Below are 18,160 nucleotides of genomic sequence, written 5' to 3' on the forward strand. Positions count from 1 at the left end.
AATCAGTGGTTTAAAATGTCTGAAACTCTACGCAGGTTGAAGTGCTTAAATTGCTGTGTTAATTTGCCATTTCATGGCAGTTTTGGTGTCTGAATTCTATGTAAATTATTAAAAATTAATTTGAAACTGAATTCTGATAAAGATAATAATACTTTGAGACATTGTTTATTTACCTTAAACTTTCTGAAAGGGTGGAACCTCTTTGCAGTTGAAGGGGCATATTAATCAAGCATAATATTGCACTGTAAATGTTTCTGATAATACAATAGCAAATTAAATGAGTACTTGTGAATATAAATAATACTAATAGAGGTGGGAGTGAAATATCAGTGTTGCAGAACTTGTAAAAACAGTCCGATAAGAGCTGAGTGTACAGCTTGTGCAAAAATTGTACGCTCCAACAAATCCTCTTTGAATAGAGATCTCTTCACAAAGGGATTCAGTGAAACATACAAATCAGACCAGAAATGCCTAAACCTTTGCATGAAGCTCTATAAAAGCAAGCACTGATGCTAATGAACTGTTGGGAGCAGAGGGATATAAGATATTAGTTATGACCTTTAAAACCTTATGTTGGCATAGAGCCAGGTTACCTACAGAACCATCTTCTCTCCATTACATCAGCCCTCACCTGTTCATTTAGGGGAAGTATTTGCAGACCTGGAGAACGCTAAAGAACGCTGACTGCTGGGGTCCAGGAATAGAGCCCACCCTGTGGAACATTGCCCCCCCCCCCGAATTGAGGTGGACCCCTATTTTCCTGGCCTTCTGAAAAGGTGTGAAAAAATGGCTCTGCGGCCTATTGTGGGGCTTACAGAGGAGCAAACAGCTAATAGGATAAGTCCAGGGGTGAAATCTACTTACCTTCCTTACCGGTTTGGAAGTGCACGCGCCTCACATACACACTTTGCTTGCACATGTGTGCATCACATGCATGTGCACACCTGTACATGCGCAAAACATTACTTCCTGGTTAAAAACCATTACTTCCTGGTTAAAACCAGGAAGTAATGACACCCAGGCAGCGATTGCTACTGGATCGCCGAACCACAGGGGAAAAATCGCTACCGGATCGGGCAATCCAGTCCAATCCGGGAGCATTTCACCCCTGGGTAAGTCCCACTGCCTTTTAATTTCTATCATTAAATTTTAATCATCCTTGTCTCTTTTAGGGCAGTGTGATGGCTCAGTGGTTAAAATGCTGGACTTGTCTGCTGGAAAGCCCACAGCCCAGGTTTGAGACCCGAGCTGCATGCGACAGGGTGAGCTCCCATTCTCACCCCAGCGCCTACCAACCTAGCATTTCGAAAGCATGCGAGTGGATAAATAGGTATCACTTCAGTGGGAGGATAAAGTTCTCTGTGACGTCATACTGGTCACAGAAATATCTCCGGACAGCGCTGGCTCAAATATTTTAATCTGCAGTAAAGATGAATGACAAAATAGAGCATGTTAGTTATTCTGAATAAATGAATATGGTGTGAATTAGTGAATGTTTCTCCCCAAACAGCATTTCTTTCTTTGGAAAGAAACAGTCTTAGTTATCACTATTGAAGCTTTACTATAAAAATATTTTTCATGCAAAGCAATATTTTTCTGCAAATTTTCATAACTCTTTATAACAAAAAAGGTGGGGGTTGTATGTGGGGTTTTTTTTGTTTTTTGTTTTTGCTTTTTAGCCTCAATCTCTCAGCATTTGGATGCAAGCCAGTTTACAAATTCATTTATAAGTAGAGGGAATGAAATGAGGTTGACCATCCTCTGTTGAATTAGCTGGGAATTTCATCTGTCCCCAATTTGATTCCAAATATTTTGGACTTCAATTTTCCTAATTCCTGGCTAGCTGGAAAGTATGGGAATTTAATCCAGAACAGCTGAAATATTGTAGACCTTAGCCCTTATCTAAATTGTAAATTTAGGGTTGTAAGTTGGCAAGGTCCTACATTTACAATATTTATTAATTTTCAGTGACTTAAAAATCCTTGGACTAAAAAGTGTATGTTCTGTTTATAAGAAGGCACCTGAAATAGACAAGCAAATTGCTCGGGCCCTTTTTCCATCTATTTTGCAGTGTCTGTAGTTTGTACTGGATATGTCATATGTTCAATTCTTTCTGTTTTAAAAGCATCTTATAAAGGAATAGAACTGAAGCCTGCCTTACAGTAGATTGCCTTACATAATGCCTATAAATGGATACAGTGGATATAAATGCCAATCAATCCCAAAGCTGGAAGCTGAACCACAAGCATGTTTTAGAATATTCTTTACACAAAAATAGTTTCATGGGTGAGCAATCCACTGACTACAAGTTTACCTACCCAAAAGTCTACATGTGTACATGTTTCACTTATATGTGTTCATGTACTAGGGATATGAATTGAATTGTCCTGAATGAGTAACATCCCAATAGAAACATAGAGCAATTAGGCAAGAATGCGTGAAGCTGAAGTGGTTGTATTGAGCATTTTGGAAATGGGTTGGTTTGGGTTTTTGCTCAAAAACAGTGGTTCTCCTAGGAGGAGTAAGACAACATCTATTCATTCTAGATGAGTTAAAATCACCAGAATCAGGTGGATTATATCCCAGAATTCTGAAGGAGCTGGCAGATGTGATGTTGGAACTACTGAACCATATCTTTCAAAGATCCTGGGAACTAACAAAGGACTGGAAAAGAGCTGATGTGATTTTAATCTTCCAAAAAGGGGAAAAAATATCCAGGAAACTAATCAGTCCAATCAGTCTCACATCAAATCCTGAAAAAGATAAGCAATGGATCTGCAAACACCTTGAAACAAGTAAAGCTATTACTGGAAATTCCAGACAAACCTTATTGAATTCTTTGACAAAGTGACTAAATTAGTGGGCCAGCAAAATGATGTGGACATTGTATACTTGGACTTCAGTAAGGCATTTGGCAAAGTAAATCACAGCCTACTTCTTGGTTTTAAAAAAAAGTGGGATAGACAGCTTAACCTTCAGATGGATTCATAACTCTCTGACCAACCGCACACAATGTGTAGCCTTCAATGGAACAACATCAATATGGAGGGAAGCATGCAATGGGATACCCCAAGATTCTCTCTTAGTCCCAGTACTCTTGAGCATCTTCATAAACAATTTGGATGAGGAGATAAAAAGGGAACTCATCAAATTTGCAGACGACACCAAGCTGGGGGGAATCGCCAACACTTTAGAAGATAGGCTCAAGATTCAGAAGGATCTTGACAGAGCCCTATCTAATAAAATGAAATTCAGTGATGAGAAAAGTAAGATGTTACACTTAGGCAAGAAAAAACAGATGCACAGGTATAGAATAGGGGGTACCTGACTCAACAGCAATAACTCTGAAGGAGGATAAAATGATGAACAATTGCAGGAACTGAGTATGTCTACTGTAGTCTAATAAAGGGAAGGCCCCCACGGGTGACTTGATAGCAGTCTTCCAATGTTTGAGGAGCTGCCACAGAGAGGAAAAGGTCAACCTATTTTCCAAAGCACCTGAGGCAGGAGTGAAATCCAACAGATTCTGATAGGTTCTGGAGAACTGGTAGTGGAAATTTTGAGCAGTGCGGAGAACCACTAGCAGAAATTTTGAGCAGTGTGGAGAACCAGTAGGGGAAATTTTGAGTAGTTCGGAGAACCAGCAAATACCACCTCTGGCTGGCCCCAGAGTGGGGTGGGAATGGAGATTTTGCAGTATCCTTCCCCTGCCACGCCCACCAAGCCACGCCCATAGAACCGGCAATAAAAAAAATTGGGATTTCACCACTGACCTGAGGGCAGAACGAAAAGCAATGGTTGGAAACTTATCAAAGAGAGATCCAACCTAGAACGAAAGATAAAAATTCCTGACAGAACAATTATTCAATGGAATGGCTTGTCTTCAGAAGTTGTGGGTGCTCCATCACTGGAGGTTTTTAAGAAGAGATTGGACATCCGTTTTTTTCTGAATGGTATAGGGTCTCCTGTTTCAGCAGTGGGTTGGATTAGAAGGCCTCCAAGGTCCCTTTTGACTCTGTTGTACTGTTACTGTAACAGATCCAATTCAAACTTGGGAGCATATTTGAAATGTTTAAACCCTCCTGTTTTGCACTCAAAGCAGATCTTTTCTATTCAAAGCAGAATGTTTTCAATTTGACTTGATTTATATTTAATTTGAAACAGTTTGGATTAGAACCCTTTCACAGCTCCACCACCCAGTTCCCCTCAGACACTTTGGCTCTCTCTGTCTCTCCCTCCCTTGTCCTGCTGTCTTGAATTACTCAGAAGAAAGAGAAAGTAATGAAGCTTCCTTCCAGCTGTTAACAGTTCACTGATTTCTTATTACTATTACATTAACAGTTGGCTGGCAGAAATTAGATTGCTTGGTGTCATGCCATTAATGTCAGCAGAAAACCTGCAGTCCTTTTCCAAACAGTAGCCAAGTAACCGTGTTGATCATCAGGCCATCATACAGTCTTTTGGAGGACAAAAATTATACGAATCGTAGGTAGTTCAAGTGCCCGTCCATGCTTTCTGTAAAGTAGACCATTTCTCATGTTGGCCCAGTATGTCTCCGTTTCTCATCCCTTCCCTGTCATGTTCCTTGTGAAGCATTTCAGACAATCAACTGTTTAGAATTAGTATCTATTCCTCACAGAAGAAATGGAAAGGGGATGAAAGGAAACAGCATGTGGAAATTGCTTGGAAGGGAGTAAAATATTTTGGGCTGCCATGTGGATGTGTGAGGTTGCAACAATGAGAATTAGGAAAAGGATGCTAGGTGAATAATAAAAGTTTATTAAGTATTAAACAAGGAAACAACAAAGTACAGGTAGTCCTCGATTTACGTCCGCAATTGAGCCCAAAATTTCTGTTGCTAAGTGAGACAGTTGTTAAGTGAGTTTTGCCCCATTTTATGACATTTCTTGGCACAGTTGTTAAGCGAATCACTGCAGTTGTTAAGTTAGTAACAAGGTTATTAAATGATTCTGGCTTCCCAGTTGACTTTACTTGTCATAAGGTTGCAAAAGTTGATCGCATGCCCCCCCCCCCTCCCCCGGACACTTGCAACCGTCATAAATATGAGTCCATTGCCACATCTCTGAATTTTGATCATATGACCAAGGGGATGCCGCAATAGTCATGTGTGAAAAACAGACACGTCACTTTTTTCAGTGCTGTTGAAACTTTGAACGGTTACTAAATGAACTGTTGTAAATCGAGGACTGCCTGTACAAAGAAGAATAAAGAAGGCAGAAATGAGGAAACCAATGAGAACAAAAGAAAAGGGGGTTTCCATCACACTTGGCAAAGACGCCATTCTTTAGAGCCTGAAGAAATGAAGTGAAAGAGATTCTGGATGAAGAAAAAAAGAATTGAGAGCAAGTTCTTGAAAAATGAAGATAATTAAAATTATATTGTATAATGTATATAGAAAGAAAAAAGCTGCAAAGAATATTTGGTGGAAATAAGCGAAGAGGCATAAACCAGGAGCCTTGAGGAGAGTAAGCGCAAAAAATTAAAACGCTGAACTACAATCTGGGATGAAGCTGAAGGAAGAGAATTGTGGAAGGAATGGAGATTTATATGAAATGGGAGTGATATAAAAGTGGATTTGATAAAATCCACTTTTTTAAATGCTATAAATGTTAACATTCCAGAATAATGGATGAAAAGGAAATCATAAATGCTGTGAGTAGGCTGAAAATAATAAGGGGGCAGGTGTAACTGAAGAAATGTTAAAATAGGGATGTGGTTTGTTTATGGAGTGACTATGTAGCTTGTTTGTGTAAAAGGCTGCATGTGTGCCAGACAATTGGAAGAATGCTGCTATTGTTCCCTTCTACAAAAGAAAAAGTAGAAAGAGTGAATGTAAAAATTAGATAGAGTGACGTTTTTTGCCTTTGCGGATCTGGGGTGGGCGTGGCCTCCGCAGATTGCCAGTTTGACAGGCCAGTTCTAAAAAAAGAAATTCAAGCTGTTTCACAGAATAAGAATAAGGGTGAGGAAGAGGAAGAGGGAGGGAGGGAGGGAGGGAGGGAGGGGGAGAGAGAGGAAGGGAGAGAGAGAGGGAGACACCTCTATTATAGGAAAGATTTGAAGGATTTCTTTAAAAAAAATATTTTCACTAGATAGAACACTAATGATTTTCAGTCTGAAACTTGGTGATGCTGCTACAAATGGCCCTGATTTATAACTTTTTCTGTTTACTCACATTTCTGTATTTCCTCTCTCTTTTTTAGTGCGGCTGTTGGCATTGGGTTTTATGGCAACAGTGAAACCAACGATGGGATTTATCAGCTGATCTACGCCCTTGATAATGCTAATCACACCCTCTCAGGGGTTGATTCACTGGTAAGGCATTTCTTCTGAGGGGAACAGCCTTAGATAGGTTTTGTGGAATGCTGGAAGTTGAAGCAGCTACAGTATCTGAGAATAAGATTCCATTGGAATGGTCATCCATTGGAATAGCTAATACCAAGAGATCTTCCATTGTTGAAATCTCTTCTCTTACTTCAAAGGGTTAGCTTTCCTGCTAAGAACTTCTGGAAATTTTATATTGATGGTTCTAGAATCAATCTCAAATGACCCTCTAGGAAAGCTTGATCTTAACATTTCTGGACAGGTTTTGGATCTTTCGGATAAGAATTGTGGCCATCTCACCAGTAAGCTACTCCATAGGAAAAGAATGTGACGGAATGTCCACCTTCAGGTATTTGTTGTCAATCAATCAGAACAGAGCTGGAAGAGACTTTGGAGATCTTCTAGTCCAGCCACCTGCTCAAGCAGGAGATTCTATACCACCTTCTATAGGTCACACACCTCCTGTTGGTGGGGGCCTTGAAGAAAAGGTTCTCTGACTGGTCTGATCAAGCTGGCAGACTTGATCAAGGAAATTGCATTATTTCATAGCCAAGTTGATAGCAATTTGGGCAGTTGTAAAATAAAGGGCAGATGAAGACAAGCCAACCTGAACAAAAAAAGAGCCCTTGAGAGTGCAGGGAAGAAAATTATATCTAAGTGGGTTTGAATACCCTTTCCTTAAATAAGGCTTGCTCTTGAATCATTACAGCTGCTGAAATTCTTTGGCATGGTTTTCACAGATTTCCTGCAATTTTACCTAAGTGGTTCATTCCTCTCAGTGAGGTGAAACTGACAGTTAATACTGGGCAAAGAATTGATTCATATCAACAGTTCCACAGTCTATCATTATATTTTTCCCTGAAGCTACTATCATCTGTACTTCAGAATGGCATAATGTGAAAGAGTTAGTTGCATCATATACTGTCTCTGTTGGATATAAGTAAGGTTGATAGTTTCCCTTTTTCCGGAAGGCATATCGGCTGCAAAAAACGGGAAGTCAGAAATCTGAATTTGAGATTGGAAACGTTCACTTTGGTTAGTCAGTAAAATGGACTAAATGGATTTTTGTGCTATCAAGAAATGCCTTGGCTCCGGTTAACTTCAGAGCAGTTAACTGAAGTTATTTTATTACTGTTGAAGGGAGCTGAGATCATAGTGTAAGGATTTGGGCTAAGATAACCCATGAGAATATATTGTCTGAGGAAGGATTGCTTGAAACAGAAGGGGGAGGAAGACTGTTGAACAAAGAAGCATTGAGAGGGTCAAAAGGATATGAGTGAGCGAATGGGAATGTAGCCATGGAGTGATGGTGACATAACATCCTTCTAGTTGTCTCATCCTGCTTTTGCTGTACTGCTATAGGATCCCTTTGGGATTTTCTGTAATTTTACATATCTTTGCCAACAAATGTTATCAGAGCTTCATGTGGATCCCTATGACATACAGTATAAAAGGAGTCTGAAATAAGAAGACAAACATAGGGTCCTTGTTTCATTTATTTCATAAAGTGATCCAAAAACGTGATGTTCTAGTATTGTTCACTGGAAACTGTAAATTCAGTTAAAGAATAACTAAGACCAATTGTGTATCTCACTAAATAATCGGTGCTGGTTTGACTCAGCTCAATCCTAAATAAATACACTACTAACTTTGGCTCCTTCGTCACAGAGGTCACCACTCAGATGTCTCAAGTAAGTCATGCCTCACTAAAAGAAATCTGTTAAGATTGCCATTTCAACAAAATTGTTGCCTATTGATTGGGGTGGGGGGTGGGGGAGAGATTTCAAAACCATTTCTCAAGAGTTGAGACTCCAGACTCACAATCAGAAACTATTTCGCAATGAGGAAAATTGAGGTAATAGTGCTCTTTCTTAAAAGGGGGCTGTCAAAATCAGGCAAAGAGCAAAGCTTAAAATTGTCCAGGAAATCCCAAAAATGTTCTGAAGAAATTCAGAGATATGCAGGCATTTTTCAACTTGGCTAAATTTAGTGTTAATGACTACTATCAGAGAAGCACTGAATGAAAATAGAATTCATGATAGTTTTAGTATGTTGAGTGCTGTTGGTCACTATGAAGAACAGTGTGGTTCATCTCAAGTTTGTCAGAAAATCCCCCCATGAATGACTCCCTAAATGTCTGGCAAAATGTTCTATGAACAAATATCAAAAGTAAAACTTCTGAGGTTACACAGATGTGTTCATGTATAATAGAGGACTGACTGACAAACACTATGCTCCACAAGAAGAACCATATTTCAGCTGTCAAACATGGAGGTAATAATGTCATGGTTTGGGGATGGTATGCAGCTTCAGGGCCTAGATGACTTACCATTATTGAAGAAAGGATACATTTTGGTTTGTTTCAGAGAATTCTACAGAATAATATCAGACCATCTGTCCGTTAAGTGAATAAGTCAGTGACTCAAACATACAAGTAAATTTACAAAAGAATGGGTGAAGGACAACTAATCAAAGAGAGAAGCCACCTAGAACTAAGGAGAAATTTCCTGACAGTTAAATAATCAGTGGAACAGTTTGCCCCAAAAGTTGTGAATGCTCCTGGAAATTTTTAAGAAGAGATTGGACAACCATTTACCTGAAAAGGTATAGGGTTTCCTACCTGAGCAGGGGGTTGGACTAGAAGACCTCCAAGGTCCCTTCCAACTTTGTTATTCTATTTTAATAATTGGTGTTGATAGGAGGCGGGAGATCCAGACCTCGCCCACTGCTTTGTAGGGTCCCACAGGGCTCGGTACTCTCTCTTCACCATGGACTGAAATATCATCAATATGCTGATGATATCAGTTGTATATTTCAGCTCATGGTGAGTTAAGCGATGCCGTGACCTCCCTCTCGCAATGCCTGGAGGCTGTTAGGAGTTGGATGGGGAACAATGCGTTGAAACTGAACCTTGGCAAGACCAAGTAGCTCTTGGTTTGGGATTCTTTGGTCCAGGGAGAATTGGATGGGGTGGCACTGCCCCAAACAGACCCAGTGCATAATCTGGGGTTCTCCTAGACTCACGACTCCTGCTCGAAGAGCAGATGGCAGTCGTGGCCAGAAGAGCCTTTATGCAACTGCAGATTGTGCGCCAGTTACACCTTTTCCTGGACCAACAATCCCTACTCACAGTCACTCATGCCCTAGTCACCTTCCATCTTGACTATTGCAACACATTCTATATTGGGCTGTAGATGAAAGGCATCTGGAAGCTCCAGTTGGTGCAAACTACAGCAGCCCGCATGGTTTTGTACAGGCCTCGATGTGCATATGTGTCACCTGTCCTGCTGATTTGCTTTAAGGTGCAATTCAAGATGCTGGTTTTCACCTGTAAAGCCCTTCATGACTTGGGACCAGGTTACCTGAGGGACCATCTCTTGCCAGTCACATCCACCCAACCTACTAGAGTGTGGAGGCAAGGAATGTTGTGGGTTCCATCCCCCAAGGAGATACATCTGGTGGGACCCAGAAGAAGGGCCTTCTCTGTGGTGGCTTCTTCCCTCTGGAAATTCATCCCTCCAGAAATTAGACTGGCCCCCACTCTGACACTCTTTCGGAAGGCCCTGATGATGTGGTTCTGCCATCGGGTCTGAGGAACCCAGAGTGGGATGGAGCCCATTAAATGGCTGGTATGAGTGTGTGTTGACGCCGGGGTGGGGGAGAGGGGGGTTGATATTTTATTATTTTTATATTTTATTTCTTTCTTTTACACTGTGTTTTTATTTCCTGTAAGCCGCCTTGAGTCGCGGTGAGAGAGTAGGCAGCAATATACATTTGCCAAATAATAAAAAACAAATAAATAAATTGCTTTGGAACGGCCAAATCAAAATCCAATCCAAGCCTCATAGAAATATAGCAGCAGGGCCTGAAATGACTATATCATGCTCAAAAACCTTGAGATACTTCTGCATCTAAACAATTCACCACAGAGGCGTGAGTCAAAATTTCCAAACGTTAATGTGAGAGATAGAACGCCAGTTGGAAGAAGTGTTTGGTTGCAGTTAATGTGACTAAAAGTGGCACAACCACTTTTATCTAAGGGAGATTTTTTCCCCCAGGTTGATCCCTGTAGAACACATGAATTCTGAGAATATTTGTTGGGGGGGAGGGGGAGGGAAATTTAATTCAGAAAAACTGAAAGGGAGCAGGTACTTTCTTATAGAACTGTACCTGTATTGACTAATTTCAGCAGCCTCTCAAAGGCCTTGCAAGAGCCTAGGCATTTTGCCAGCATCTCTTTTTGCGTCTTCCTGTTGCAGCTAAGAACGCAATGCTAGAGCATTTCATGTGGCATCATGCCCAGGAAAAGTAGCCTATCACCTGAGGTATCTGGGAGTCATGCTTATTAGAAGTTCTTCTGGAATTCTTGGCAGAGGGCCACAACTAAATAGTAATGCTTATAAGCTAAGGAGCAAGGAGCACCACAAGGTGATGAGATTGGACAATGTAACTCTCATTCTCATTTTAGTGAAATCGTGCTAAACAAATTCTTATTTGTATTTTCCTGGGTTGATGCTATATTTATATATCAAATTTAGAAACCACCCACATCACGCACAGAGAGACTCTTCTGTTTTATGTTTCCGTTCCTGTATGCTGGTGGTCTACTAATAATCTGAGGAATAGATTATGATTATGATTACGAGTACAGTATGTCTAGATCAGGAGTGTCAAACTCAATTTCATTGATGGCTGCATCAGGGTTGTATTTGACTTCGGAGGGCTGGGCTTGGCATGGCCAGGGTGGGGGTGGCCAACTCGACAACACTCGTTTCGGTGGCCCAAGCACTCAGCCAGCGAAAACGGGCTCCCGAGCTCCGTTTTCGGCTGTGACGGCCTCTTGCAACCTCTGCCAGCGAAAACGGAGCTCGGGAGGACTGCGGATGGCCCTCCTGAGCTCCATTTTCGCTAGCAGAGGCACCATGGACTGGTCCTTCGCTGTTTCCAGGGCAGCCCTATGGGCCAGATCTAAGCATCCCGCAGGCCGGATCCAGCCCCCGGGCCTTGAGTTTGACACCCCGGTCTAGATCTTTCCTTCTCCGTTATTGATCTCTCTCTCTCTCTCCCTCTCTCTCTCTCTCTCTCTCTCTCTCTCTCTCTCTCTCTCTCTCTCTCTCTCTCTCTCTCTCACACACACACACACACACACACACACACACACACACACACACACTGTATATACAAAAATACTGGTTCCACAAATACTGTTTTTCAGTTGAAGACCGAAGAAACACAAATTGGCCTTCTACAATATGGTACCTTTCAATACATGACTTCTTGGCATGTTAGGTGTTCTACTTTACGCATCAGGATTGCAGAAATTTATTCTGTACCTTTACATGGAAAGCAAAGGAGATAACCTGAACTTGCTATTGTAGGCAAATGACCAGCAATTTTCATGACCATTTGTTGCTGCTTTGCCCCTCCTTTCTTCCTGGGTTTCCTTTCCCAATATTCCTTTAATAAAAAAAAAATGGATGGGAGGATAGCTGAAAGATGAGCCTGTGAACAGGCCCTGATGACTAGATAGATTTGGTTCATTCCAGTCCCATGGTGCTAATTTAACTTGCTTTTCAGAAGGATAATTTCATTATCTACTATTGTGAGAAGAGCCTTTTCACTGGGGATTTATGGGAATTGATATGTAATGCATCTGGAAGACACCAGCCTGAGGAAAGCTGTTCTAGATTATAATATGTATAAATGAAGAAAGTTAGTCACCATCTCCTTTGTGTTGCCTTTATTCTTGGGGTGATGATTGCATAAAACGACTTGGCCTATCCAGATCAATATACAAGTAGTCCTCGACTTAACAACAGTTCATTTAGTGACCATTCAAAGTTACAACAGCACTGAAAAAAGTAACTTATGACCATTTTTCACAGTTACAACCTTTGCAGCATCCCCATGACCGTGTGATCAAAATTCAGAGGCTTGGCAACTGGTTCATATTTATGACCATTGCTGTGTCTGAAGATCATGTGTTCACTTTTTGCAGTCTTCTGAGAAACAACGTCAATGGGGAAACCAGATTCACTTAACAATCGTGTTGCTAACTTAAGATCTGCGGTGATTCACTTAACAACTGTGGCAAGAAATGTCATAAAATGGGGCAAAATTCACTTAACAAATTCTCACTTAACGACAGAAATTTTGGGCTCAATTGTCGTAAGTCGAGGACTACCTATATAAGTCAAGGTCATTGTGGTCATTCTGCTGTACAAGTGATTTGAAGCTATCTGCCTGCTGGTTCTCATAGGTCTGCTTATTGTCTTTTGGCAGGTCTCAGGAACTACAACACAGATGAAAGTAGTTCTGGAGCAACATGTGGCTCGCCTGAATGAGATCTTTGCAACCCACAGTGAATATGTACAAACGCTCAAATTCATGCAGCAGATGGCAGGCAATATTGTGCTGCAACTGTCAGGGCTTCCTGTGTGGAGTGATGTCACTGTAGACTTGTCCATGATTGCCAATGATGTCAGCTATGTAGAATATTATAGGTAAGTCAGCATGGTCACCGTAGCAAGAGAAATACATTGCCAGTAAGGAGCTATTGAAGAGTCTGTGGATTTCAGCCTTCTCCAAGCTGGATGTCTTCCTTCTCATGTTCCCAACTCAGGATGACTCTTGACTGAGAAATGCAGAAAATGAAGTCAAATATATTTAAGAGGCCCTCGGCTGGGGAAAGATTGAGGTCTCCGGTTAGAAGCTGTTTGAGCTAATCTAGAAGGTCTTGAAAGTTCAAAGGGATTTTTCCTTCAGGCCTCTGAAGCTACTGGAGAGAACAGTAGCTCCATAGTTCAATTGCTGGCTTTTCCTGGGGCAGGGGATGGGGGAAGTGCCTGCTCTGATATCCTGCAGAATTATTGCCGATCAGCAGAGATGATATCCTGTCTGTACCAATGGACTGACTCCTTAAAATAGCACTTTGTGGATTTCATTGCACCATTACAGAGACAGGAATTCTTTCATTCATTTCCCCAGATTGTTGGGGGCAATAGGCTGACTCTGTAAACCGCTTAGAGCGGGCTGTAAAAGCACTGTGAAGCAGTATATAAGTCTTAAGTGCTATTGCTACTGCTATTTTCTCTCCTTTCCTTTTACCCCTGATGGAATGAATGGGCCTTAAGCCTAAAATCTTTCTGATTTACAGCAATATCCAGGAGGGCAGTGATTGGACAGATAGGAAGAGGAACTTCATCCTGGTCAAGTGACTGTGTTTTTTGCTTAATTCTTTCTTTCCAGCATGAAACAGCTTTCTTTTTTTAAAAAATATCAAATTATGTAGGAATAGAATAGAATAGAATAGAATAGAATAGAATAGAATAGAATAGAATAGAATAGAATAGAATAGAATAGAATAGAATAGAATAGAATAGAATAGAATAGAATTTTTTATTGGCCAAGAGTGATTGGACACACAAGGAATTTGTCTTGGTGCATACACTCTCAGTGTACATAAAAGAAAAGATACGTTCATCAAGAATCATAAGGTACAACACTTAATGATACTTTAAGTGATTAAAATGCTAACATTTCCACCATATTGCTGCATCCTAGTGGTAAAGATTCTTTACCTTACCTGACTTTTCTTTACCTTCATTTGATTTCCCCGTTGAGTTTGCGTGTTAGAAGATCGCAAAAGGGGATCACATGAACACACATACACACACACACACACACCGGGGACACTGCAACCGTCATAAATAGAAGTCCATTGCGAAGCGTCTGAATTTTGATCACATGACTATGGGGATGCTACTACGGTCATAAGTGTGAAAACATCGTAAGTCACTTTTTTCAGTGCCGTTGTAACTTTGAACAGTCACTGAATGAACGAAGTCTATTACTACCTGTCATCACCTGCCTGCTAGCTTCAAAGTAAGTACAGCTTATTCCCAAGAAAGTATGATTGCACTGGAGAAGTCTCAGCTTCTCAAATCTGTTCGATTCTGCTAGCCATATATGTTTCCATTTGCATTGGAATGTCCCTTGGATGATGTCTCCCTTTCAATTTCAGCAGTCTGTCTTCAGGTCTCTAGAGGAGGAGTTTGCCCTTCATAAACTTGGATAATTTGTAGAAATGCCATATTGTTGTTGTTCCATGGTTCTGAGGAGGTGTTGCCCACAAAGCCTAAGAACAGCGTCCTGCTTAAATTTCACCATCCCTCCTCCTGCCAAGTTTCTCCAGGGATGTATGAGTTACCCAAGCATTCTCTCTCTTTCTTTTTTCTTTTTTTTTTTTCTTTTCTCCAGATGGCTCTCTTACCTCTTGCTGTTCATTCTGGACTTGGTGATTTGCCTTATTGCTTGCCTTGGGCTGACTAAGCACTCCAGGTGTCTGCTTATTACGTGAGTACACAAAATCATTCCACAAGAGAGGGGGGAAGAAAAGGTATCTTTTACAGCCATGCGCAAGGCACTCAAGTCTTTATTGCGGTCTGATGATCTTGGACCCTAAGAGAGAGAGTCCTCCCTGGAGAAAAACCACCTGGCAAAGGTCTCCGCTTGTGGGATTTAGGGAGGGTTTCTTAGAATTGGTAGGCTCACGTGGAAGGGATCCAAGAGTTCCATGCTGCCTACATTGCATTCTATTGTAACTATCACAACCCTTCCTGACTACACTTTATGGATGAAAACACCAACCAGCAATTTTCCATCTGAATTTTAGAAACTGTTTCTGGAATGCACTGTAGTTGTGATATAGGATGTTGTTAGACTAGCTTTCTCTTTTACTCCTGGGAGTGTTCCTTTTCATTAGAATGACCGCACCAGAACAAGCAAATGCAACAAAATAAAAGGACAGAATAAAGGATAATAGTTTTCAGTGAGGGATTGATAGTCTTACCATAGATATCTGCTTTCGTTTATGGCACAGCTGTTCTAACATATAGCTAGCCCGAGTCTGCAAAAACTAATATATTTTCTTGTTTTTGAAGATAATTTTTCTGTTAACTCCCACTCCATATGGACTTTGCTGTTTCCAGTCAGGCTGGAAAAGCAACACAAATTTAATATGAATGAAGTTACCAGAATTGCAAGTTAGAGGAAACTGGTTTCTTGGATATCTGTTGTAGTATTGATTTTAAAAATATATTTTCCGGTGCAGGTATCTCCTCCCACCCCCTCTCCCTCCTTCCTCCCCCCCCCCTTCTGTTTGTGTGAACGAGAGAGAGAGCTCTATGTCCAGGAAGGGGTAGATTTTAGTAAGACTGGAAGCTGTGATCTGGATCAAAATATCCAGGACAATCATGCATTTCATCAGTTTGTGCAGACAAAATAATTGGAACTGGATTCAAAGTGCTTAACTTCAGTTCCCACCTGCACCGTTTGATTTACAGGCAATATTCTCCATGCATGATTATGCTCTGCATCTCTATGATAGGCATAATCAAGACTTGTCCTAAAAGATGTTATAGGAGCAAGAACAATAGCAACATAAGACTCTATCCAGAAAGAGTGCTCAAACCAATGGTGCAGAGTCTTGCTGTTACCTTTCTGAGGTCTCCTTTTGATTCTTTGTTGTATATTTTTTGCCCACAGGATGCTGTGCTGTGGACTTTTCACACTTTGTCTCAGCTGGGCTTCCTATGCAGCAGATGTTTCAGCAGCAGTGGTAAGCCCGACACTTGAACTCGAGCTTTAACATCAAACTGGCTGTTTTAAGGGCTCAGTGCGCAAAGTTTACTGTGATGCCTTAGGTCCTGACCACCGGAGACCGCCCAACTATTCTTTCCAACTTTCTGACAGCTAAAAGGCCTGTTCATTTGGGGAGGACGTGTTTTGCTCTTCCTTGCCTTGCTTCCTGCAGCCTTTCCTGCTTTTGTGTTTCCAGAATCATACCTTCTCATAGCACAATGCACACTTAGCAGGAGGAATTTTGAGCAACAAGGAGATTGGTTATTTAAAATGAGCAGAAGTCATCTTGAAGGTGTTTTGCTTGGTTGCCTGCCTGCTCTGCGTCAGGCAGAGGAAAATTAATTTGCCATGTGCCTTCAGCACTGCCAATCTCATAAAATGCTCTACTTGTAAGTTAGTGGCACTTCTGCCAAGATTTCAAGGGGAGCCAGGAAGAAATTAAATGGTTTCCTTTCTGCTATTTACAAACTTTGGTTACTCTAATTTTTTGGCAGATGGGAGTATCAGAAAGTAAATTTCATCTAAGCATGAGATATTTATTTATTATGAGTTATTGCAGCCTCCGTATTGCTCTGGTTTCTTTCTTATCTGAAAAGTCAACTTTTATAAACACCTTGATTTTTTATGCATTGTTTTCATACAGATATAATTGGTGTACAAATTCAACATAGAAGAATAAAATTTAAAACAAATGCATATTCATAGGAAGCTTTAATATCTTAAATTCATATGCATATTTTCCTGTGCGCTGCTCCCACTATCCATGCATGGGTTAATCCTTCAGTGCTTGGCAAACAACTGAGTGAAAACAAAAGGCTTTTGTTCCCCTTTCCGGCTCCCAAGCCACGCCTCTGGTCCCATGATCCCCCAGTCTTCACTCAGTTGCTGGCAAACACTGTAGTGATTTTTGGAGCTCCACAGATTTCTAAGGTACTGTTTCTGTGGGGATCTTTTCTTCTCTATCTTCTTAAGAATCTCTAAGTTCACAGGCTTTCTCCTTTCCTTTGAGCGTCTAGGAATTTGCTTTATTTTTGAATAGCTCCCTTTCGCGATTTCTTGCTGTTGCGCTTTGCGCTGAGCGATTTTGTCAACAGGGGGGAGAGGAGCAGAGCGCTCACACGCTCGCTCGCCAGCCCCCCAGCATCAGTCCGGCCAGTTCGCTGCGAGCGCGGCGCTAGGAACGACCCACGCCCGTTCCTGCTGCCAGGGGCCTCAAATTCCATCGCCCGCGCCGGAGCCCTTAACTAGCGGCGGAGCGCTCATCAGCTGGCCGGCGGAGCTACCGGAGCGATCTGCGCCTGCTCCAGCCGGCAAGGGGATTCAAGCCTCATCGCCCCCACGCCGGAGACCTCGACCAGCGGCGGGGCGCTCATCAGCTGGCCGGCGGAGCTACCGGAGCGATCTGCGCCTGCTCCAGCCGGCAAGGGGTTTCAAGGCTCATCGCCCCCACGCCGGAGACCTCGATCAGCGGCGGCGCGCCCATCAGCTGGCCGGCGGAGCAGGAAGCGTCGGCTGCCCACGTGGCGAGGCTCCGAAGCCTAATCCAAGGCCGGGCCTCGCGGAGCGGCATCAGAGCGAGGGCGCGAGGCGGGACAAGCGCCGAAGAGGGAGACAGCCCCCCCCTGCACTACAGAAACCCCTCGTTAGGGGATTGCGCGGCGTCTGGCCGGACCCTAGGGCTGCCATTGTAAGACCGCTGCCAAGTCTGCCACGTGGAGCAGCGCCATATTGGTGGACCTTCGGGCCGCCATTTTGGGCATCGTTTCAGCTTGTGCCTCCCTTCCCAATCAGGGAGCCAGCTGCAGACCGGCACACCCCCCCCCCCACTGCGGGAAGGGGCACCAAACAACCACTGCCAATCATCGGAAGGGGTCTCGGGCAAGGTCTCTACCGCCTTTCTCCAGCCGCCTCAGCCATGTCTCGCTCCCCCCCATCATCAGACATGGAGCTGGAGCTAAGCCCACCACGTACATCCGAAAGAAGGGGGAAAAAGAAATCAAAAAAGAGGCACGCGAGCTCGGCCAGCAGAGCAGCCTCTGAAGGCTCCCTTCCCTTACAAGATAGGGATGCCCTCAGGAGACACAACACCCTGGAGCGACAGTGGGAGGGGGCGCACAAAGCAACTCCAGGAAACTCACCCAGGGTTCTTGCACCTGGGGAGCTTAACCCCATC

The 18,160-nt window shown here is 42.5% G+C and overlaps 1 protein-coding gene across 3 annotated transcripts in view; it reads left to right on the plus strand.

Annotated features, from left to right (window-relative positions):
- The window catches only part of TTYH2 (tweety family member 2), a 73,087-nt gene that overhangs the window by 29,746 nt on the left and 25,181 nt on the right, over positions 1-18,160 (plus strand). For all 3 annotated transcript variants that reach the window (XM_034412735.3, XM_087887038.1, XM_087887039.1), the window contains exons 3-6: positions 6,225-6,336; positions 12,628-12,848; positions 14,605-14,700; positions 15,892-15,964. In XM_034412735.3, the coding sequence (XP_034268626.2) occupies positions 6,225-6,336; positions 12,628-12,848; positions 14,605-14,700; positions 15,892-15,964 (502 nt within the window). The remainder of the gene's footprint in view (positions 1-6,224; positions 6,337-12,627; positions 12,849-14,604; positions 14,701-15,891; positions 15,965-18,160) is intronic.

Source organism: Pantherophis guttatus, chromosome 2 (genome assembly GCF_059756535.1).
Source record: "Pantherophis guttatus breed Tessera chromosome 2, ASM5975653v1, whole genome shotgun sequence".
In the NCBI taxonomy this organism is placed as follows: domain Eukaryota; kingdom Metazoa; phylum Chordata; class Lepidosauria; order Squamata; family Colubridae; genus Pantherophis; species Pantherophis guttatus.